Source organism: Protomyctophum parallelum, assembly GCF_964188405.1.
Source record: "Protomyctophum parallelum genome assembly, chromosome: 13".
Lineage (NCBI taxonomy): Eukaryota > Metazoa > Chordata > Actinopteri > Myctophiformes > Myctophidae > Protomyctophum > Protomyctophum parallelum.
Genome location: NC_139708.1, coordinates 30,051,101 through 30,077,158, shown reverse-complemented (window position 1 = coordinate 30,077,158; position 26,058 = coordinate 30,051,101). Strand labels below are relative to the sequence as shown.

The following is a 26,058-nucleotide window of genomic DNA, read 5'->3' as shown; positions in this document are numbered from 1 at the left end:
TTTGAAAAGGTTTATTTTATGCATTTAGCTGACGCTCTTATACAGAGCGTTATGCTGGACATGTTCGTAGAGACACATGGTATATGGTATCATCTTTGTGGATACTGAACCTGTGACTGATCTGTCACAGGAGGACAGAAAAACCCTAGATAGACATTATTGATCCCACAGGGTCCTACTAATACTCCTCAGTGTTAATTTATGCATTTGTAACTCTGGAGACCGATTTATGCTTAGTGTGCATTGTGTCTCGCACATTAAAATGGCAGTTTTACATTGATTGATTGAATACTTGTATTGACCCATTAAGGCCTGAGGCCGATTCTACAAATGCCTTCTGAATCAGTACTAGTTCTCAAACCTTTTTCCAAGGACCCCCAAAATGTATTTGGTCGTGGGCGGACCACCCACACCCATCTGAAAAGGTTTTGTGCCGGTGAAGAAGAGATGTTTTGTGTTAAAAATGTTAAAAATGATCAAGAATAGTAGATGAATAGCCAACCCTAAAAACTAAAATGACACAGATGCTTTCCCAGTAAGTTTGAATGGGTTAGCAAGCAATGAGCATTCTTATTAACAGTAGGCCTACAGGTACAAGCTCACAAAACACTGTGGCTAGACAGTAGACATCGGAACACTACAAAGTATGAATCAGACTTAAAGAGTCAGTGTACATAACAATTTGTATGTAACCATACATTGTCAGAATTAAATTAACACTGGTGGATTTTCCTGTGAACAATGGTCACACAAACCACACTACCACCCCTACACCCCACTGAGAGAAATGCTGCCTTAATGACAATTGATTGCCATTTATTGACTATAGTGTACAGCTGTTCTGATTATGAAACTGTTCCGATTATATCATAGCATGGAACGTTCAGAGCACAGATAGAGGACAGCCTGTCATTCTCAGTGAGCGATGTGCTTGGTGTGTGTGTGTGTGTGTGTGTGTGTGTGTGTGTGTGTGTGTGTGTGTGTGTGTGTGTGTGTGTGTGTGTGTGTGTGTGTGTGTGTGTGTGTGTTTGTGTTCAAATTGCATTACATCAGCTGACATTTGTGCTTTGCATGTACTGTATGAGGAATGTAGCCTATATTATGAAGTATCAATCTATCATGCTGTCAACTCAGGGCAGTTTCTGTGTGTCACCATGGGGGGGGGGGGGGGGGGGGGGACAGAGTGAGTGACTGAGAGTTAGTGACAGAGTGAGAGAAAGTCATGATGGAAAATAAAGTGCAGTAGTCAAATCAATAGTTTGTTATCAACTGGGACCAAGAAAAGATAGGACTCGGAGCATAGACTTTCCCTCTCTCTTTCTTTCTCTCTTTCTTTCTCTCTTTCACACACACACACACACACACACACACACACACACACACACACACACACACACACACACACACACACACACACACACACACACACACACACACACACACACGCATGTGTCTGCTTCATTCTCTCCGTTTCCAACAGCTAGCAGTTTCCCAATAACACTCACACAGTTCACAAGGGCTTTGTTGCCTGGGGGCAGCACAGAAATAGAATTAATGGGACAGGCAAAATTACCACATCCATCTGGCTGTTTTCATAAGACACTGACAAGGGCATTTTTAACTTAACACATTGGCAGGAGACTGCTCTGCAATAGTTGTCTTGGTTAACACAGGTTGTAAAAAAGAAAGCTCAGAGAAACTTTTTCAGTCACAGTATCCGTAAAACCAACCAGGCCTGATTTTACACGTTGTACAACAGTGTATTAAGCATTATCTGTACCAAAAACCTTTATAACTATAATACACCACAATGTGCAACAGGTGAACAGGTGGGAAAGTTTTAGAACACAATTATAGCAGGGAGAATAGAATACAAGCCTGATTCAATCAGTTTACTTGTATCAAAGTCACTTTACTTGCCTTTCCCTCTTCTACAGGATATGAGCTCCATCTACTGTCTGAAGGGAGGAATGACAGTATCATAAAGTTATGGAGACTTTGGTTTGTGGTCAGTTTCCTCAAAGCAATTCAATGGACCTTCATGTGGGTTTATTACAGTGGCACATCTGTTGTGGTTTAGATGTTGCTTAAGGCTTTCTCTAATATTAGTTTATTTTGCATTGTCAGTTTGCCAGGTTTAAATATTCCACAACATCAACTAAAAGCTCCAAGAACATTATACACCTTTAGATAAATGGAGCAGTGGTTATGATGAAGTACTTTTTACACTATTAAATAGAATAGATTTCAATGGTTAGCTGAGATGGGTTTTCTCTGCAGTGAGGTGCATTTATGGTGTTATGCACTAGTGTTAATTAAATAGAGTTAACTTTGAGAATGATGTGTCCTGAACTAATATATTACTCAGATCAGATCTGGTAGCATCTGTTAGCTTCTAAATATCCTATTTCAAACACACTGTTGGAATCATTGTTAGCAATCCGCAGGGGGTGCTAAGCAATGATTTAACCATCTCTTTTGTCTGACGACACCAGTGACTGTCTGCAGCCCCGGGGAGCTTTATGTTGCCTGGTTACTCTTAACAAGGTCAGAGATACCTGGGAGAGAGAGGGAGTGGGAGGAGAGACCAGTCCCAGGAGAATAGATATAGAGGAAGAGATAGAGGTAAACACAGTCAGCTGAGTTACCTGTGAACGTACAGGAATCGTCTAAGGGAGCTGCAAGACTCTTCTGTTCTCCTGGGAGGAACTGACGTAAGTACTTTTATTTTTGCATCAACTTCTTTTGCCAGGAGACCTTTTAGTCGTTTTAAAAATAAGTCTGCATGCACTGTCATTCTGTGAAAAACAAAAGGGAAAGATTGTTAAAAAAAATCTCTGGGTTTGATTGTGGACACAAGCCTATACCTTAACCTAGCAGCAGAGTTTAATCTCGTCCAATGTGAGTCTCTGCAGTCTGTATGTACTTAATGCTGTTAAAACACATTCTGCACCGATGTCAAAGCAAGTTCCTGTACAGCTGCTATAACATGATACTGTGTCTGATAGTGGTAACTGTAGGCAGACCGCCTTCTTACGGGTCAGTACCAAGGTGAACTTCATGGATCCTAGCTATCATTTAGTTAGTTCATTGTTCATTCTTACAATGAGCGAGCAGATTCTTTGTTCTGCACAAGGGTTCATAATATACTGATGCTGCACACACGCCAGTTTGTAATATCTACCGTATTGGCCCATTGGAAAGAGCGCTTCACTGCTTTTAATCATAATAGTTCACAACATTATTCATAACATACTGTGATTCTGTGACTGTGACACTACTTTAACTCGAGAAGAGGAATCAGAAGAGGTGATAGCCTGCAGTGATATGTGGTCATACTGAGGATCAGGTGGCATGCACGTTGGTTCATTCCCAGGAGTCATTTTACAGGCCGGTCCTTTTTGATGGACAGGAACGGAAAGGATGTAAGTGTCAAACAATGCAAGCTGTCATTGTTTTGTCCACGGCTATGTAATGACCCGGATAATGACGGATTCAAACCCCAGACTCCCACACGGGAGACCAAACATCTAACAAAAGGAAATATCCCTGTGGCTGAGTGAGACAGATTGTGCTTCAGGGCAGGAGGGCAAGAGGTAATGGTAGTTTAACTCTAATCTAAACTAATATGTGTGAATTGGTTAATTAGGCAAAGCACATAATTGAAGGTGCATGGCGTTTACAAATAAACACTATGCATGGTTCAAACCTGCATAGGGAAACCGCTCAGGTCACGTGTGATTGAGAATGCCACATGCCTCATTGAGAATACTATACTTCTAGCTAGCACATAGATAGAGATGAAGAGTGTGCATCATGTTTTTAAGATACAAAGATTTGTCTATAAACAACTTTTGTCCCCACGTGTCTCAAGATTTGACAATGAAAGGGGAATTCCGGTCTCAATATTTGCCATTGACAATGAACGGAGAAATTATATATGATATGATAATATAAATTAAACATCAAAACATTAACATTGACATTGAAGGGAAAACTTACGTCATATGTAAACGAGCAAATCGGCTAACGAATCACATGTTGGAAGGAGTGCTTTGCCAATAAAGGACCACCTTATTTATCTTATGTAGCAATGTCAAATATCCGCTAACATAATTTGATTGAAACACTAACACCTACCTAACCTAAACTTAACCACTCGGCCATCACAGCTGTCTCTGAATTAATGCAGGCAGGCTCATTCTCAATACTACAGACAGCCTATTACACAGGTAAAGAATAAAGATGAAGTAGACAGTCTATTACACAGGTACAAATGAAGTAGCTGAAAATTGTGCAATGAAGTCACTGGGAGCAGAGTTCAAACCTGCACAGGGAAACATTTATTTGATTCAAGTCCAATGCCTTAGCCTCTTGGTAATCATATAATCAATATTTACACTACCAAGTTTAGCTATAGATAGCCATACAGATGAAGATGGTGCATTATGCTTTTGACTAAATACTGTAGTAGATACTTCAGCAACTCGCTGTGAGCAGGGTTCGAACCTGTGCAGGGAAACCCAATTAGATTTTGAGTCTAACGCCTTAACCACTCGGCCATCACAGCTGCTTCCATACAAAATTGTTTGAATAATATGTACATTTTGATCACAGAAGGGAATCAGTTCAACGATCCATGACAGCATTGAGCATTTACTGCTTTCTTGAGAAATGAGGAACTTATAAGCTTTTACAGTGAGCAGGGTTTGAATCTACATAAGAAGTCCCATTGGAACTCGATATTCCTGATGCCTTAACCATCACATCTTGCACTCACGTGGATTGAATGATACGTAAACTATAGGATTAAATGCATTGGTGAAATGGCAGAGATTGGGATTATGAAACATTGCAGGAGAGGGTTGAACCTGCACACATTTAAACTCCTTTAGCTTTCACGGTCACCAACACCTTAACTAGCTAACATCACCACATATACAACCTTGCTATACAAATTCAAATGGAAGAAGATTGCATATTATGAATGTTCAGCTATACTGCTACAGCATTCACAGTCTTGAAAAATGAGGCACTCAGAGTTAAACAAACGCAGGGAAACCACATTGGATTTCATGTGAACTGTCTAGTCTTCTAGTGAACTGTTGCAATTCATAATGGAGAAAGAGATGACACAAGTAACAGATAAGCACTCACTAGCAACCACTCTGCCATCACAGCTGCTTTGCAGTTTGCATATAAATGTAAATGTAAATTACCATTAACTGCGTTAGCAAATGGTGTATTGGAGATGGTGAAACTCACACATAAGCAATGAATCTCATTACCTATTGTCTTGAGGAGTGAGGCTCGGACTTTCATTGCAACAATCTCTGTGAGCAAGATCTGAACCTATAATAATATTTAGTGAGACAGGGGATGGCCGAGCAGTTAAGGCATTGGGTTTGAAATCCAATGGTGTTTCCCTGCAAAGGTTCAAACCCTGCTCACATCGACTTGTATGTTATCACAGGTCATGTACGTGAGATGCATGTGCACATGAAAATGCTAATAGTTGTCGATGTGAAGGATGATTCATGCCTTACGATCACGCACTGAAACAACTACCTCATAACATGTCAAGTTCTAATGGCATAGATCAGTGGTTTTCAACCTTTTTCATATCATTATTCATTTCAGCCACGGACCACCATTTGATGAAATTTAGCCTCAGAACCAAAACATTGAATAATTTGTTGTCGTTGGATATTTTGTCCACAATTCCATGCTGTATTGATGTGGTACCATAGATAGGAGAGATAAAAGGCAAATGTTGATCAAAATAACATTCTCTAATAGTGTAGACTTCTTGTAAATTAAGTAATGCAGATGTTTTGAGGGCATAAAATGAAACCAAATGGACCCGTACAGGTCCATTTGGTTTAATTTTACGCTCTCAAGAGTTAAAGATCTAATAAGGGTCCATTTGGTTACCAACTCTCCATCATTTAGCTGAGGAACACCTGGAACCTCCTCAAGGACCACTGGTGGTCCCCAGCCCACTGGTTGAAAACCAGTAGCATAGATTGATTTGGCTTTTATTGCATTCCACTCAGCTTTCATTCTGTAGTTTGAGTGCATTCTATGCATTGTATGTTTACAGTATCAGATGTCTTCTTGTGTAATTCCCGCTCTCTCTAGCGCTGTACAGCAGAATGGCAGCTATGCACTGGGAGGCCAGGCGTCGACAGGGAATGGTGGACAGGATGACGAGGGAAAAAAACCAGGTGAAAAAACAGCGTATCTGCAGTCTGAAAGCTCTGGTGTGATCACTCCTTTCCATAGAGAATCCACTCCCTTCAGGCCAGAGTAGGTTGCAGCATCCAGAACCGCATACAAACACCAAAATATTATTTTCTTCAAACTGCCAAACTGTAGCATTATGTCAGTCTTGTTCAAAGACACTGCAGCAGGAATGGAAATGGAATGGAAAATACTTTATTAATCCCCGAGGGGAAATTGATTTGTTACAGCAGTAACAGGCAGCCAGCGTTACGCAGCGCCAATGGACTTCTCATAACATCATGGGTGAAGGGGTGAAGGACACATAGCTGGTGTGGTGATGCCTTGTAATTTCCGTATTGTGCCGAATATATGACATGTTTATGACTGGTCCTCTGTTTAGCCATAAACCACATTAAAAACCCTCAAAATTGGAACGTCAGGAATGGCTACAATCTGGAGTTTCAGTTTAACCGTGTGCGGTTTGTGAATTTTCAGAGTTACGTTAAATGAGCACCTTACAACAGTAAGCACCTTACTGTTGTAAGACATATTTTTGTTTAGGTGGCCAGCTAGCCTGATAATCATAGAGATGAGTGTCAAATCTCTATACTCGTTCCATTATTGAACAGTAGTGAACAGGGCAACCAAGCAGTAAAATGTGACACCCCGGTGTGGGGTCAAGCCCATTTCCTGTGCTAATTTGACAGGTTGTGTCAGCTTGTGTCCTGTTGCTGGCACATTCCAATCATGACAGGAGAGATCTTGTTTTGTTATACAAGACATGCTATAGGATACATAAATACAGGAAAACATCTACAATGCATTACCCTATCCTATTGGCCTGAATATAAGACTACCGGTATGTTTTTTTACAATGAAAATATCCTAATAAATGGGGTCGTATTATAATCGTGGACTAGTGATGCGTCGTTATAGTTCAAGAGTTATCCAGTTAGAGATAGTCCAATAAGAACTGGCATATTTGAATGATTGGGATACTTATCCCAAAATGAATGGTCCATGCATATAAACAGCAAATACGACCTGTTATATCACGAATCAGATTGTTCGATCATATCAGTCTGTTGGTCCCCTTAATTGAAGCGCAGGCCAGAGGGGTCGTCTGTCCTGGTCCTGGAGAGCTCTGTGTCTCAATTTTTTCAGACACCTTCTGTCTCTCTGTGACCTTGCTTGAGCACAGCTAGGGTGCACACTCTTATAAGTAATGGTAACTGCTTAATAGGTCTACTTTATCCCATCACTAGACTATTTGACATTCAATGTTTCTTTTCCACAAATTAGTCTTGAAAAATGGGGGTCGTCTTATAATCAGAGTCGTCTTATATTCGGCACAATACGGGTAATTACAAGGCAGACAAATTTGAAAATCCAGTAAACCGTTAACCTTCATAAAACATCAATGGGATTAATAAGAAACCATGAAAAAGCTTAATCTAGTACTGTAGTTGTATGATCATGGGTTGAATTTTAAGCACAGAAAAGGGCCAAGAAACGGCACGTCTCCCATTCACAGTAGAGAGGCCACAACACACTCCATTATCACACACTAATGACCCAACAAATGATAGTGGCTAGCGCTCAAGAGAACTAGAGGCCATTGTCTCAACTCTCCACAATTCCTCCTTATTTAAACATGGAGTTTGGAGATCTCGTGCCTCAATGCTCAAATATTCAGGAAATGGCACATCTCTGACACTTGGTGTTAGGTGTGAACATGCTTGTAAAAGTGATCTGTTCCTATACTTCCTACCAGCTTAAACTTTATCCACCCATCTCCATCTTGTGAAAGGAAACACCCTTGTTAGTTTTGGAAGAAGAATCCTCTTATCCTTCAAGTGTCCACCTGCTGTTCAGGAGTATCTCGACACTCTGTCTTTAGTGAGAAGAGGACAGTAATGAGTATAAGAGGTTTCCGGTTCCGGAGGCTACTTAAGTGTAAGTGTTATAAGTGTTTGCTCCAACAAACAAATTGAGAACCATCTGCAAACAATTTCCAAACAACCTCAAGCTGTAAGAAGATTCTATAGGGCATGACACACTGATATGATTCAGTCATTCTGAATGTGTAGGTTTGTGGACTGGACAGGCCTACAGTTATAAGGCCTACAGTTATAGTGGTGTTTAAATATACAGTATAGTGAAAAGGGTGTACAATTAATCATTAGGTTTTCTGTGTTGTATTAATGGAAACTGCATCCGTATCATCTCATCATTCTCATGTCACTCCATTATGAGTCCTACAATCCAAGTCCAAGTCAAGAATTCTGACATTTTTAGAATATACTGAAAACCAGTACTGGCACAAATGGACACATTGAAATTAAGTTAATCATTCGATATAAACCGTAAAGAGTTCAGAGACAATTCACTAGGTCAACTGATCTAAGGTCAGCAGCAAACCATACACCTGACCGCACCATGTTTGAAGATCAAATGTCCGGATTGAATGACAGTCAGTAGGACACTGGTTCTCAAAGATGGGAACAGGGACTTTTCTTAAACTACTGTAATCCTGTATACATCGTCTATTTAAAAAAAGTGATAATATATGAATATTAATCCCTATAACACAAATCTTGTATGGTGGTCCCTAGCCCAAAATGTTTTAAAATGGGATATGTGACCAAATATATTTGGGGGGCCCCTTGACATGAAAAAGTTTGAGAACTACTGCCTCAAAACATGAGAAGAGTGGACAGCAGAAGGAAAACCGAGCAGCAAAGAGCGTAAAGTTAAGTAACATAACGTACAATAACATAAGGATGATTATTAATGAATTATTAATTGATAATTAATTGCACTTAAATCTTTGATAATCTGTGACACTACACCCACAACATGTGTTAGTTGTGGTTCCATCTGTTTCTTCCTCTGCCTGGGTAAACAGTGCTTTGGCGGAGTCTGTGTGTGTGTGTGTGTGTGTGTGTGTGCGCGCGCGCGCGAGTGCACGGACATGTAAGCTTGTAAAATGAGGCTGTTTGAGATAAACTGGCCTTTGTCTCGTTGAGTGTTTGTTTGTGTGTGTGCTGGGTAAATTGTTCTCAGAGTAGTATTGCTTGTGTTTTGTCTGTCTGTTTGAAGTCCATAAAACACTAAGGATTGTGCTCGCAAGTACAGTGTTTGAACATTTGTGGTACAATGTGGTGGATGTGGAGTGTTTGTTCATTGTTTCTGAGACAGTCTAAACGTTTGATTGTCTCTTTCCCACAGCCGTTACGGGTTGCTCCAGAGTCCAAAGGAACAGAAGAACTAAAGACAGCAGACCAGAAACAAGGTACAGTATGTACTTGTAATTGTATCAGTATTCACTGACTGTACAGCTCATAGCATCCTTCAGCATACAGTACATGGTAGAATTGTCTAAATGTCCCATATTGCATTGGTTCTCAAAGTGGGGTACGGGGACCCCCTGGGGGTCCCCAGCAAAAGTAGTTAATTTAGCATCACAATCATTTTAACAACTTCATCCATTTATATGTTGGCCATTCAAAAATAGCAGATCTACAAGCTCACAGCACGCTGCGAGCATGTAGGCTACATCTTCTATTTTAGATTTTTGGACTCTACTCTAGTCTTCTCACCCATGACTCGCGTGACTGAACTTTTCACCCTATCTCTAAGGCACCTGTCGAAGAAAACTCATTCGGCCGCTTGTATTCATGACCTTATGTCTTTCAAATGTTTCTTTTTTTAACATAAAATATTCTCTTCTGTGGGTCCATGGCACAAAACCTTTTCAGATGGAGGGGGTTAATATGTGTCAATGTGTGGGTCCTTGACATGACAAAGTTTGAGAACCACTGCCATATTGCCACGTTACAAGCAACCAGTAGTAAGCCTAGACTAGAGAATGTTCAAAATTGGAGCACCAAAACAGGCACTTTTTTTGTACTGTAGTGACAAGTTACATTAGGTGTAGAAATAAGAACTAATCCAGACTGGAAAATCTAATGCTCTGAGCTAGAGTATAGAGGGTATGCATCATCATAATACCCAGAAGTTATGCGAGAACGCCTACTGAGTGTCAAAATGACAGCCCATACATCCAAACAGAAAATTCTGATTGCATTAAAACGACGTTAAACAATGTTAAACTCACTTTGCTATTAAATCTGCGACCATGACAATCAAGCGAAGCTACGGAAACTAAACCAGTCGAGAAAAAGGCCACTTTTGAGAAATGGGTGCTACAGCCATTTCACGCCAAAGCAACATCTGTTTACTTTACAGTACAAATACAAATTCCCATTAGATCATGATTGATTGATTCTTTATTTAAGTGTCATCCGAAGAAGCCCAGCCCATATGGACTTCCAGGACACTTTTTACAGTTTACATGAACAATGACAATAAACCAACATGATAGTTCGCAAACAATGGTCAAGTGAATACTAAACTAACTAATACACCCAAGATTCATGTCTGAACATGACTGGCTAAAATGAACGACACAAACACCCGACCGCTCACATTTACGTCGCACTCACAAAGTGAAACCAATCAGTTAACACACCTCCCACTGACCCCATCTGGGAGAGAACAATAGTCATCCTGTTGTCTCTGTGATGAGCTCATGAATATCAGTGTGACATCAGCAGCATGACTAACTGACCCTCATTAGGTCAGTCATCAGCCAATGTCTTACCATTTCAACAACACATTGCTGATTTGCATGTGTCAGTTAATGAACGCAACATTAACTCATGCATGCATGCACAGCACACACTTGCGCCTGCATGCACATACAGGTGAGCACAGAGAAACACAGACGCAAACAAACAAATGGATGCTCCTGGAATACTATAAGAACAAGGCCGTCATTGGTGGCTTACACACACACACACACACACACACACACACACACACACACACACACACACACACACACACACACACACAGTGCTGTTACGCTCCAGAGTGTTCCCATTAAGGAGTCCTGCTGAATAATTGACAGCGCCACACTCGGTGGCTTTTGCAAGCTGTCACCAGACTCTCTGTCTCTGCTGCTCTGGACCAACCAGCAGAGTGACTGGAAACCTGAGGTTTTTACTGGAATAAATAAACTGGGTCATATTCTGCAAACGAACAGAATGAGCAAACAGGAAGAACATTTTTGTCATCATCTCTGTCTGCCAAAGTCAAAGATGAAATTGACATAAACACAGTTTCCAGGCTATATTTGTGCTGTATTCACATTTCGACCACTTGCTTCTATATCCAAAGAAATGAGCGAGTGAGATGGCTTCAAGTGGGGGTGTCAAATTTGGGATATTTTTGTTTTGGAATAGCCACCCAGTCTGCCAGAGGACTATATATCCGTTGGTGTGTCATTCTCTCTTTTCCAACATTTGATTCAGACAAAGCTTTCTGATCAAGCATGGATACCTTTTCTTGTGTTTTCACCCTACAGCCCAGAGCCACTGTCCACACTGTCACGCCAGCCTGCAGCAGACAGCTCCCATCCAATACAGTGCAAGGATCCCCAACAGATACAATGTAAGTGCGGTTGATGATCAATCTCGCCTTGAGGTCCACGACTCCCCTACGAGGTTTGTTTCATCACTTACAATTGCACTTGTATATATATATATAGGCCTACAGTGTATCCCAACATGAAAATGTACAGTATTTGCTATTTGCTAAAAAGCTTGAGAGGAGGCCCAGGCCATAGCGTAATGGTCTGGGCACCGGACTGGTGATCCAGTCGCGGTGTGCCGCGGGTTCGACTCCCGGACCCGACACGGCCTTTACCGCATGTCATCCCCCCATCTCTCTCCCGTTTCCTGTCAGCCTACTGTCTATCCCTTAAAAAATCAATAAAGGCGTAAGCCGCAAAAAAATATCTTAAAAAAAAAAAAAAAAGCTTGAGAGGCGGGTAGGCCGGTGACCGATAGCAATGATTACTAAATGAGAGCTATTAACACTTAACAAAAATGTCAATTACACCTCATTTAACTCTGATATTATACAAAGAGTATTCATACTTTATACAGACACATTTGTACATTTCAAAATCTATAGTGGACTGGAATATAAAATGGTACCTGTTCTTGTTTTTCAGTCGATACAGTACAACCAGCAGTGGTGAGGAACAGAAGGCCAGGAGGAAAGGGAAGAGGATCAAGTTTTGTCTCTGGAGATAGAGGGAAAACTAAATTCAAGCAGTAATGGACAACAACACTAATCTCTAAGCCCTATTGCTAACCCAATTGCTAGTTAAAGCAATCACAAGAAAAAATACATCCAAAACATACCCATCGTCAATCATGCAGTAATTGAGCTATATTGCAATCAGTGGTCAACTTTCATAATCCATGATTAATGGCAAATAGACGACTAGGCTAGGCAGCTAGGCCAACAAAGTGATGTAAATCTGAGAACTGCATTGAAAATAAAGTTTTTTAATGAAATGTATCTCCACAAGCAAGAGGCTTGTGTAGATTAAGTGGACATTAAAGGTTAGGAGGCTAGGGGAAGGAAAGGTAACAGGCAGCAAACCTGAAATACACTGGCGCCATCTGTTGGAGAGATGTATAGTACAGCATCAGAAAAAAAAATATATGCAATTTACATTGGTTTAAATGTTTTACTGGTAAGTAAGAGTTGAGTTATACAGCCTAACTAGGCCTAATTGAACAACAGACACAACCAGGATGTTATGAAATGTTGGTTTCATTGACTTTTCAAAGATGTTGCCATTTCAATCCCGATTCCTACAGTTTCATTTGCAATATTCACATTATCAGATGGGATGGACCAAAACAAACACGTTCCCGATCTTGATAAATACAACAAAATCTTGTGGGTGTGTGTTAAAAATGTACAATAAATAACAACAAAAGTAATTTAACTCATAAACCAACTAAGTGGAAAATGCAGCACAAGATGCAAGAGCGGCTCAGGTTTATTTGAGAACACTGGCGCATTTCGGCAAACAGCCTTCTTCAGAGCAGACTAAAATGTGATACTGGGGAATGGGGATGTGGGTCCCCCTTTTAAAGCCAACACCCACTGCCTTAACCAAGTGTGGTTTCCAGAGGAAGCACACCTGCTTTTCTTTCTTAACCACTAAAGCAATATTTTATACATCGTCATTACCTCCAATTTTATACTACAACGGTATTGTGCAAAAATAGCTCATCTAAAAGCTCACAACATGCCACATTGTGACATGTTATGAGCTCGTAATGTTTTTTGAGCTATTTTAGGACGTTTTTTCTTTGTTTTTTTTTCACCTATGACATGCCCAAAATAGAGATGCAAAGTCTAAAGTGGTTGAAGGGTAATATTTTCTTAAAGTTTTGACATCAGGATCACTGAATCGTGAGTGACAATAATAAAACATATTTATTATTAGCCTTTGGGCAATATATTTGCCTTATATCAACATGTGATATACATTTTTAACTACACAAGTTTCAAATGTAAACTAGGTTAGAAATGTTTTTTGTGACTACTTGTGACTATACTATACCCCAGCCCTTCAGCCACAAAATAACCCATTAACCACATTATCCTGGTATCCCTATTTAGGGCAAGTATTCTAAAAACGTAATTTTTAAAAAACATTTAATTTTATTCCAAGCTTGTGGATCAGCAATTCTTTTGATATATATGGCTCCAGTGGTTAAGAGTCCACGGGAACACTGCTTAGACAAACAGACACACACAACAAGGTTGGAAAAACAAAACCCTCCACAGAAATCCATCAACTATATTAAGACATGGGAGTCACAAGATGCCTTAAAGTGAAACAGAGACACTAACGTAACCAGCACTGTAAATTACACAGTACAATCCTCAGTGCTCATTTATCCATTTGAGCGTACAAATGTAACCACATGGATCCTTACGAGTCCTAACACTGGATTTGACTGTTTGTACCTTCTTTGAAATGCCCCCCCCCCCCCCCCCCAATCCCACACCTTACACTTGCTAGATTCTATTTATTTATAATTTTACAAAAATTTAATTGAAACATTGAATCCTTAAGGGGGTGCCAGGTGGGGGGCTTGCCATCACTCATCACTTGGGGGACATTCAAACAAATTCAGAAAATGGTGTAGTGAGTTCATGAAACTCATAACCTATGCTTTCTCTGGCTTATGATTTACAAGATTTGTGTAAGAACACATGACCATCAGGATGTTTTGAGCCATCCCATGACTTGTTTTTCCATTTCAAGGAAATGGAATGGGGTTATTAAAACATTTAACCCCCATACATAGACATTAACCGAGTGGTTTTGTGAATTTACTGTTACATACAGTATAAATGTTACATTGAGACGGTTTCATGAATAAAAATAAAAATAATATAATATAACATGGAAAACAAGGTCACAGAAAGTGAGAGACTATTGTGGACGCAGGCACCTGCTTGCCTAGAGTCTCGCTCGCCAGAGCTGGCAAGCCATGGTGGACGGAATAGGTCCGTTTCAAAATTGCACGTGAAACGGAAAACAAGTGCTCCCTCGGACTGCTGGCTCATACATAACATCAGCAGGGTCGTGATACTGTTGGTAGATCGGACCGGGCTCCAGATCCGCAGACACCCACCCAACCCGCTGTACCTTCTTCATGGCAAATTTATGAAATGCAAACGTTAAAAAGATAAATTAGTTGAGGAATCCCTCAACCATACTCCCCGTCTATATTTCCATTAGATTAGGCACAAGGGTTTTCTGATTAAAACTGGACGTCTCCTTTGATTCAGAGCAGTGCCCGTTTCCTTTGTTGTTGTGATGCCGTTTAATGCATTCTACATCCAGATGTCGAAACAAGACAGAAACGTGAAGCAATGAATAAAGTGGTGTGTGCTTATCCATTCGTCCTTCCTTCAACCCAGCCATCCCTTTCCCTCCAGTGTCACATAACTTGATCTATTAGTCCATTTGGACTTCAGTATAACAGAAGACGGGGTGGGTATCTGGCTCTTCACTTCATCATTTGATCAATCCATCAAGCTCCATCAGGTCAATCTATCCATTCAACTGTCTCTATACATCCAACCATTCGATAGGACAAGAGAAGGTGTCGTCCATCCATATAACATGTTAACACCGACTATGAAATACGTTGTGGAACTTGTGGTCTGCCAATGTAAAAAAAGAAGAAGAAAAACAATGCATCCACCTGTCCACCCCTCCGTCCTACCATGGGTCCAACCATCTCTCTAGCCAGCCATCAGTCCCCCCATCGAGGGGGAGCAGGGTTGACACTGTGGGGCACGGTGGTGTTGGTTCCACAGTCAATGTACTCGTACGACTCCAGGGAGAGCTGCTCAAAGTGAGCCAGGTAGTACACGGTCATGGACATCCTGCAGAGGACAGACACAGCACAGCACATACAAAAAATAATTAGAATGATATGACAAAATCCTTTTCTTACATTTCTGAATGAATGAATGAATGAATGGACTTACAACAAGAAAATCTTCATCACAAATGTACATATCCAACCAACTCACACAATTAAAAAAACCTTAAATATTAAAATATCTCTACTTCATTACTGTACAGTGCGCTTGCGTGTGTGTGTGTGTGTGTGTGTGTGTGTGTGTGAGAGAGAGAGAGAGAGAGAGAGAAAGAGATAGGAAAGGCAGGAGGCCTCTAGGGAATGACATGCAGCAAAATGGGGTCAGACTTGAACCTAGGCCAGCTGCAGGAATGACCATAGCCTTATTTGTGTGGTAGGCAGTCTTACCAGACGAGAGCCACCCGGGCGCCATATTAATTACATGCTTCTGAGAATCATGTGAGGTCAAGTGAGGCTTTTGTGCCTGCAGGGGCCATTGTGTGGGTTTTGCTTTTGGCATAGAAACAAACGAATATAATCACAAGCTGTGTTCCTTGCAGGAGGAAACAAGGTTATTATAACCAACTGAAACTAATCAAATAAAGTTAGATGTGAAGGGGGGGGGGGGGGGGGGGGGGAGAAACATTTTAGGCGAAAGAGGCTTTACAGGATATAAAATGGGGTGGGGTAGCCTAGTGGATATGAAAGAGCAGGTGGCTAGCGCACATCCAGTTCCTGTCTGGTGCTGGACTAAGGTAAGTACAGTGAAGAGAAGAGACGTTTCGGCCGCAGGCGGCCGAAACGATGCGTCTTATATTATGGTGTTTTAAATAAAAGAAAACACCATTGGAGCAAACCTGTGTGCGGACTCTCTTCTCTTCACTCTTGAAAAATACACCATATAACACCACATAATTTAAAATAAATTAAAAATAACTAAATGAGCAAACCCACTTCAAAAAGTAGTTACAAATATCCTGATTTTGAAAACAAAAATAAACTAGAAAAAGTGCCCTTCCGGGCACAGGTCTCCACCAGGTTATCCACAGATCCGTGCAGTTAGAGGTAAAAACACTTTTCGGCCAGTTATAGCGCCACCTTGAGGCTGAGTTGAAATTGTTCATGTGGCATTTCGTCCTCGGCCTAGTGGGAATGTGGGTGCACAATTTCACAGAAATCACGCGATGTGTTCATGATTTGCAGCATTTTGTTTGAAACTGAGCACTCCTGTGAACTTTGGAAGCCAATCTTAACCAATCAGGATGGAGTCTGATAAATCTGAAAGACCCGTTTCGTTGAATGGCTCTAGAGAGACTGTGTACCAATTTGCGTGATGTTTGGACAAAATCTGTAGGTGTACTGTGCAAAAACTTGTTTTGCACAAAGCGGCCTCCTGGTGGCGCTATAACAGGCCGTTCTGGAAAGTTTGGGGCAGAGGTTCATGGTTGGCATCCAGGGAGTGTGTGTGCAAAATATGGCATCGAAAAACTTGTTTTGCACAAAGTGGCCTCCTGGTGGCGCTATAACAGGCCGTTCTGGAAAGTTTGGGGCAGAGGTTCATGGTTGGCATCCAGGGAGTGTGTGTGCAAAATATGGCATCGACCGGGTTAACGGTGGCCGAGATTAGCTGTTCACGGACACACGGACGGACGGACGGACGGACGGAGTGCAAAACATACTCTCCCCACATGCCTTCGGCCTGGTGGAGACAATAAGAATATGCAAAAAATATAATAACCTAGTGTACTAATCAGATAAAGTTTGACATTATACACCATTCATTGTCTTTGTTGCATTAGCTTTAACCACTTAAATCCTAAACATTTTCTTGCCCAGAGTAGGGATGGGTTCATGTGGTTAATCAGCATGGCGGAATGCACAATCCCTCTCACACAGTGAGTCATGTGAGTCATGTTCAAGTCACGATGAAAACTTGGCTAGGAGTCAACAGGCAGATAAAAGACTACTCTACCTCTTGTCTCTACTCTGAGATCTCAGTTTCTCTCCACTGTTACCAGATCTCTAGTACCAAATATGACTTAAAGGTATATTCAGTGATTTCACTCAAAAAACCTTAGGTTTCGTTTTTGGCTGTGGGACCCAGCCTTTCGTCCAATCAGGATAGAGAGTCAAAAACGAAACCTAAGGTTTTTTGACCCCCAGGGGTTAACTGGGGACAGGGAGGAACTCCTTATATGGCCAGCACACTCTATAGTAGGGAGGATTATCACAACAAAACAAAAAAAAAAGTGATATTTGAATTAAGTGAAATCACTGAATATACCTTTAAATTACATTTATTTTGACACGGTTTAACAACACGGTTCCACAACTAAACATCGTGTAATAGCAGATCGGCTATTACACAATAGCCGATCTGCTATTGCTATCACAATCGGCATTTTTATTTATTTTAATGCTTCGTTCTTATATCATTTGACAATTTGGCTAATGTCTGACCAGTTTTTATAGTATCTCTGTATATTATAGTAACGGTCCGTTTTGTTTTATTAGTCAATGGGCCTCATTTACTAATCTTGTTCACGCACATATTTTGTATCTGCATTTAAACACTTTTCCACATTAAGAGTCTTACCATCTGATTAGGATAGTGTCCATTACCCCATTTCCGATGTAGGACAGTTGAGGATATGTTCCTCTCAGTAATCAATTTATATGTTGGCATAGGATATGTTCCTCTCAGTAATCAATTTATATGTCCAGCATCCTCTTTTTACCCCGACAAAGGTAATGAGCAAGTAGAAAGGACTTATATAATATGATCCATTCCAAGTTTGATTAGCCTTTTGTCATGACTTGTGAGGTTAAACATTGTAAACTAACTTCTTATTCTCATTACCAGTGAGAGTAGGCTATTAACTTAATTAACGTTCAGTGTCGTAAAGGAATATGTATCCCTACTCTCCTTCAAAACTGCTCTCAAAGAGCACTTACGGTTGGCTGCAATTCGAAACTGTCCCCAATAAAAAGTCAAAGCTTAGTTACAGTAGATGGCTAAGGAGCCTTTCTCGCAACACTTGTAGAGAGTTAATTCATAATTAACTTAAAAAGCACATGTGATAAAATCCCACCCTGTCTAACTCACTTTGTCACTAGGAATGGAACGGCTGTATTATCATCAAATCTAACTTGCGTGGTTTGATGAGAGTATAATCAGAAATGTAAAACACGTATTAAGTAGGAAGGAAACCTCTCACTCTCGTAGTTTTGCAAACAGTTTACAATGGTCAATGTGGCCAACGGTTTAAGAGGGTTTAAGTGGTTATGGTTAACGGTGTAATTAACAGTGCTTAATGACACATTTGTTAAACATGTCAATCTAACTATCTCTGACTCTTCCGAGTCAGAGTTACGGCGTGATATGTCAAGAGGCTAGCAGTCTGTGTGTTTCTTCCCATGTTTTATAGATAGTTTAATGTATCATGGAAGTCCATGGGGTTGAGATCAGGCTGAAACCTTACCCAAATTTAGAGTCATACGTCACAAGCCTGCAGGTATACCGGGTCATACTTACTGTAGGTGTATAAACAGAGTGTGGATCTGGATGGAGGTCTGCCTGCAGTAGTTACTGGAAGAGACAAAACAGGGGTAAAAAGTATTAAACAGTCTGTTTATGAACTGCTACTAATTCATTAGCGTTTTCTCTGTCAGTTGATTCTTCATACCCATACGAGTGAAACAGCCGGGATGACATGTGTATTTTTCAAGCACAGTTCTTATATGAAACGATCTAAAATCCCCCTATGGGGATTACAATGCAAAGAAAAAAGTGCATGAACCCATGGACTTGCGCCATCTACTGATATTGACGTCAGACTTCGGTGCTCTATAGACACTGTAAGATAAGATCATTTTCAGGTAGATGGATCAATCAATTGAGAAAGTATTTAAATGCATTCCATTCAGGGTTGCTTAAATCCATTTTTTATTCAATAATTTTAAAATAGGTTCATGTCGCTCCCTGTTTGTGTTCTATGTGCGGTTCTCTGCCTATATATATATATATATATATATATATATATATATATATATAAACTTTCAAAAGACTACTTTTGCAAAACTCACTTCTCCTTTTTGTATATTTAGACCACTAAAACCAACTGAAGAAAAAGCTTTCATCATAAACGTCTGTAAATACAACATACCAAAACACTGTAATGTAACAGCACGTCACACCAAACAGCACCATCAAAGGAAAACGACATGTGCTGCACATATTTTACTCAAATACATTCAATTATTTTAGAACTGGAGTAACTCCAGAGCAATCCGATCAAAGGTGGACATGGATTTATGTCCACGTATCCAAGTATACGATAATTATAGCTTCATAACAGAGAAAGTATCTTCCATCATAAAGAACAGGAAAGATTTGTGTTGCATTTTCTGAATTTTTCAGTATTATGTGCTTTAAATCTGCCATTGTAATGAATAAAATTATGTTTTGCTCTGCATAGTAGAATATGTTAATACAATATAGCTAGCACATCTGCAGTGGCTGCAGGTGGTCTCCCTACTCATCCATTGAGATATTTAGACCCTGGTGTTGGGTGGGACACCTACTGCTTGACAAAGTGGTACTGGACAATTGATCATTACTTAGGGGCACGCAAGTTATGCAATGCAGCTTTAAAAGATTTTAAGTTCCCAGGGAACACCACCCTCACTCCATATATAAACACCCAATTCAAGTAAGGAAAAGATAACTCCACAATAAATAAAACAACATGCCTGTGTATTCGACACATGCTTCATTTTGACAAGACACACATTAACTGTTAACAGCGTTGGCTAAAATATGACTCCACCACACCTTCCCACATACACTATGAATGAGACATCTGTACCCACTAAGGGTTTTTCCCATCAGGCAAATCAGCAACAGTGGCCACTCACTTAAGTCCCGGGTCTGTCAGTTTGATAGGGATCTCAAAGGAGTACTGTAGAGAGGGACACACAGAGAGAGAGAGTGTCACACGCAGTCTGTCAGTCGAAAACAAACATTACCTCCGGGCTATAATTCACCTTATCCGATAAGTGAAGTTTACCAAGGCGTGACTCGTAGGAAGCGCTTACAACACAAACGTCCTTTATGTGGGGCAAACAAATGAAGCTGTATAGTGGGCTTTATAAGGCATGGTAACGGCGAAGCTATGGTTGAGAAGAACGGTACAGAAAGTCAAGCATCATCTTCACAGAAAAGACCTTCTTGACTTATTTTCATCTCAGAATGATTCTGTAGTTTTGCAGGTTCCTCAAAGAATAAAGTACTTTTTTCCTTTCCTTTTTTACTGCTGCTGAGACTTATTGTCCTAGTCACGGACACATGTCTGAGTCCGATACACATACCAGGAAGGTGTAACGCATGTAGAAGAACATGCTATCCTTTCCAGTTCAGTTTCCCACTGAACAGGTGCATTAATCAGCCCGCGGGAATGCCTAGTGCAACAACAGAGCGCCCTCGCCAATTGTCTTTCCACCCACAAGTACAGTCAATTGTGTTGGGGCGCCCTGGTCAAGGCTTTGGACTCCATTCTCCAATGTGGTGGGCAGAACTTTAAATTTAAGTGCATAAAAAAAACTGAGATTTCAATAACGGACACAAATACAGATAATTAAGTCATTTAAAATGGAAGGAGCTCTCACTATATTATCAGACAGTGGTTTGACAGTGGTGACATTCTTGATGAAGACCGTTCCCACCACCGTCTCGAAGTTCAGAGCCTGGACCGTCAGGTTGGAGGCCTTCACCTCGAAGAAGTTCTGATTGGTTATGTTCAGGACGTTCTACACAGGAGAGATGAGATATGATTTGTTAACAATAACATTTTATCCATCCATGATCCTTCCATAGATCCCTCTATCTGGATCTCTCCCACTCTCCCTATATCCATTCCTTTCTCCATGCTTCGCTTCTTCATACATCCATCACATCTGTTTCTTCTAGGGCTGGGTGATATAACTTCAAAATCAAAATCACAACTATTTCTTGTTTGCCTCGATTATGTTTTTGGTTTTTTTGAGGGGCGCTAGAGTCTCCTATGTCCAGCTTTGAGGGTTTGTGTAAACACATTAATCAGACTAATCTACATCTTTAATATTAAGTCACAAGTGGTTATTGGTTCCAAATATCAGTTTCTGTATATATTTGGTTCATTTCCCAGACCTAGTTTCTTCATTTTTTTTCCTCTCCGTCCCTCACACCCTTCATCCTCTAACCCTCCCACCAGTCTCCTGTCTTTCCTTCACTCATTTCTTCCCCCTCCATCCCTCTTTTGCCTCGCCTCTTCCTCTCTCCTACTCACAGTTACGTGCATCTCAACCGTATCGTCCTCGTCCATGAAGAAAACAAAGACGGACTTCACGGCCACTGGCGACAGGATGACAGAACGAGGAAACAGGAAGAACAACACCAAGGTGCTAACCAATAGGCACAAGGCCACAGACACCGCCACGTAGAACTTCCTGTTGAAAAACAGAGAACAGGTGACACCTCAGAGAGCTGCAGAATTTCATAACCGTTTCATCATCTAAAGACAGACAGACAAACACACACACACACACACACACGCACACACTGAATTGACAGGGCATTTTTATGACAGCCATCAAAACATCTATTCTGTACAATGTTGTGAAGTCACAAATGACTGAAACAATGATCCCTTACGTGTGTCTGGGTCTCAACCTCTGGTCATTACAGGGAATAACAGCCACCAGCTTGCTCTCCTGACCTGGAATACAAACAACTGATTAAAACAATGCTGGGCGTTTCCTGCACGATATCAACACACCTGTGACATTGCTTGAATGCTTACAACAACGTTTTTAATATACTGGTAATGATATGATATATGATATAATACTTTATTGTCAGTTCACACTGAAATTTGTCTTGCGACACAGCAGCCATGTATGCAGAACACATATACAAACAACAAAGAACAAGACAATTTACATACATAAAGACATGAGCAATATCCACCGCTTAGATTATCCTGTGGCTACTACATCTCCTGATTAAGCCTCAAGGTCGACTGGTGGACAAAGGACCTCTTTAGTCTGACCTTATTGTATGCTGGTACTAGGGCTGGGTGCAATAACCGCAATACCGCCATACCGCCGGTATGTAACGCATACCGCGGTATCGGGTTCATTACCGCGGTTTAAAAAAAAAAAAAAAAGTTTAATTTTTTTTTTATTTTTATGAAATGATTTTTTTTTTTTTTTATGAAATGAAAAGTGTATCATAATAAACAGTGACGCTCAGTCAGTCTAATCATGCCAGCAACACAACAACACCAGAGGGAGTTCAAAAAACCATGTGCAACCCAGATTCGGCACAAACAAGGATTGATTGATTGATTGATTAAAATATTTATTAACAGTTTGCAGAATTACACTACATTTCAAGCACAACTCAATACAAAGACTGTTAACTGTGAGTGGACACTTGTTTACAAGAGGGTCCACCTAAATTAATTTCACTCCTATGCCACAAAAATGTGGAACGCCCTACCAACTGTCATTAAGATGTAAATCCCTTGACTCCACCCACCCCTTTCCCCCCCTCACTGTATACGTTTTCCCCCTTTTTACCTCCGTTATGATGATTTCCTGTTTTTGGCTTTATAGAAGTGCATAGTGTACAAAATTATATGATGAATTGAAAATGGTGAACCCTCTTGTAAACAAGTGTAATGCTTTATGGCAGGGGTATTCAATTAGATTAGGCCTCCTATGTGACACAGACCGAGTAGAAAGAAACGTGCCATTTTATCATGACTATTAGTGAGGACCTATTATATGAAGATAGGTTCAAAAGTGGTCCTTTAATGATTACTGTCATTATGGTAATCTCACAATTAATATCGCACACACCATACCAGTAATTTTTATTAGCCCTCTTATTATTCCCCCCCCCCCCCCCCCCCTGGGGGGGCGGTAATAACCGCCATACCGGCGGTATGGGGGCCGGCAATAACCGCAGTAATAAAAATCCCATACCGCCCCAGCCCTAGCTGGTACACCATATCTCCTTCCTGAAGGTAGCAACCTATATTCTCCATACATCACATGCTTAGTATTAGAGGTGATATTCCTTGCTAACCTTAGGATGCTGTTATCATACGTGGATGTATAAAGTTTCTGAAGTTGTTGTCCAACAATCTTTGAACAAATGTTCAGTTGTTGCAGCAGTTGTGACTTTAGGGATGCAGACAAACATCCGTACCAGGTGGTACTACAGTACTGAAGAACACTCATAATAACAGAAGTGAAAAACAAAAGAAGAATCCGTCTACTAGCACCGAAGGATCTTAGACGGCGAAGGAAGTAGATTCTTTGCTTTGTTTTCTTACACACTGAATCAATCTGATCTTTCCATGACAATAGATGGTCTATTACTACTCCTAGGTATTTGTACGAACATACCTGGTTGATGGGTTCACCATGAATAGTAATGGGGGATCTGTGTATCTCTGGTGGTGCACCAGGTGCATGTCCGTGTAGGGCAGGCTATAGCTGCCAGAACACGTTATGCTAGAGCAGGAAGCTGTTTGGCACATTTGTTCTTCCTTAAAAACTACACACAGTAAAATACCAAGTCAAGAGTTTACTTCTGGGACAGTGCACTTTTAATGTAATTATGTAATTATAATTATAATGAACACTCCCTCACGATTATACTGCGAATATATGCAGTATGACAATGTCTTTCTTTAGCTTATGGTTTGGTTTTAAATTTTAATTGTTTGATAGTCTCCCGATAAAAATACTGGCCACGCTTTCACAATTATTATGAGGTTATTATGGATGCGGCGTATTGGTGGTGTGCGCAAGTGACCAAAGTTGTGCAACTTTGCATTTGTGTCAGTGTGTGCATGAGTGTTACATTGCAGGTCGCATTATTACAGAGTTTTGCGGCGTAACAGTGATAGACAAATGTTGCAACGTCTCTCTCTCAACTTGCCTGAGATTGCATTTCAACCCATCTATGCATGAGTGCTGTGCTGTGCTGCTGTGCGTGCGTGTGTTACCTCTGGGTATCCGTCCAGTGCCCTGGCAGGTGGGACAGTCCAGGGTCTCCGCTGAGCTGTGCCTTCTGCTGCTGCTCCGTCTGGGTTTGACATCCACAATGATCGGTGCCTTGTCGTCCCCGCTGTCAATTCCTGGCGCCTCGCTGTGGCTGCTGGACAACCTGCTGGCAAGAGCCCCCATAATACCTGACAATAGAACAGAACACAGAACAGAATAGCGTGGTGGAGCAACGTTATAGTTATCAGATGATGCACATATTTGTGTGAAGCCTCCCATGCACTACAAGGTTTTGACAAGATTTTGAAAATATTTTGAAAATACTACATTCTAGTGTCTAATGTAGTCTTTTAAAAATCTATAAAAAATCTTCAAAACTCTTAATGTATGGGACGCATAATGCTGTTGACTTAATGTGAATTATAAGTTACAGCCGGCTACAGTTCAGTTTGACTTTGAACAGCCCATGATTTAACACATGAAACAGATAATGATGCCTATATATAAACAGGCCTAGATAGACAGGCTACTCGTTGTATAACATGGAGTCTCTACTCTCTTTATGACACAATAACATAATGGGAGTGTTGGTCAGTGTTGGTCTATGGACCAACATAAGTCGAATTCAAGTTCTGTTATGATGACACTCGTTTGAGTAACTCGATCCATACAAGTGAGTTTAGTGCAAAACATAATCTAACACATTATTATAAAACACAAAAAAACACAAATCCGCTCACAACGCCATACTGTACTCATCATTTATTATAGTATAGTATAGTGGACGATGACCCAGTTTCTTTTCGTCTCAAACAACAAAGCTTCCTCCAAAACAAACGTGTTGCTGCGCGACAGCTAGCTTCTTACCTGGTTTAATGATGTTGGATTAATATGGCGTTGACAGCAGCGTCTTCATCATCGACACGCAGCTTTCCTGCGTTCGGAATACAGGGTAGACATTTTATGTTCAGCTCCGACACAAGCAGACTTTGAATATGGTTACATACGGAGCGCAGTGTTTTGTTTTCCTCCTCTTTGGTCTACTGTAGTCAGTAGTGTGGAGTGAAGCCTGTGCTCCGATTCGACTCGCGTCACCCGTGGAAAGCCTGCCCTAGTGCCCTCGTTTCAGATCTACGCAAACTGCGTTCACTTCATGGGGCCAGTCCAATGGCGGACATGGACAACCAAAAGGGACAAGTCCTGGCAGAAATGCATTGGACTCGGGCAACAGCCCAGCTTTATAATGATCTCTTAAATCCCTTTATTTTAGATTGTTTTGTAGTAATAGTACAACATAAACATTAAAGACACTTTAGTTGTTACTGTAAAATACTTTTAAACAGTTGTCATGTTGCACACGTGCTTAAAATAGCTCTTGTCTGCGCCGCCCTCGCTGAAAACAATGTATTTCCAACTCCAGCTTGGCTCAGTTTAGGCTGCGTGAACAGCGCTCGAGCGC

At 40.8% G+C, this 26,058-nt stretch overlaps 1 protein-coding gene across 1 annotated transcript; it reads right to left on the bottom strand.

Annotated features, from left to right (window-relative positions):
• Positions 1-12,827: 12,827 nt before the first annotated feature.
• LOC310868769 (transmembrane protein 106B-like) lies at positions 12,828-25,724 on the bottom strand. The gene is made up of 8 exons (XM_083779233.1): positions 25,467-25,724; positions 24,602-24,787; positions 22,234-22,297; positions 21,869-22,028; positions 21,210-21,350; positions 20,460-20,503; positions 19,078-19,131; positions 12,828-15,564 (listed from the first exon to the last, which is right to left on the bottom strand). Exons 2-8 carry the CDS (start codon positions 24,780-24,782, stop codon positions 15,432-15,434), a joined length of 777 nt encoding a protein of 258 aa, XP_083635359.1. The 5' UTR covers positions 24,783-24,787; positions 25,467-25,724; the 3' UTR covers positions 12,828-15,431.
• Between the last annotated feature and the right edge of the window lie 334 nt (positions 25,725-26,058).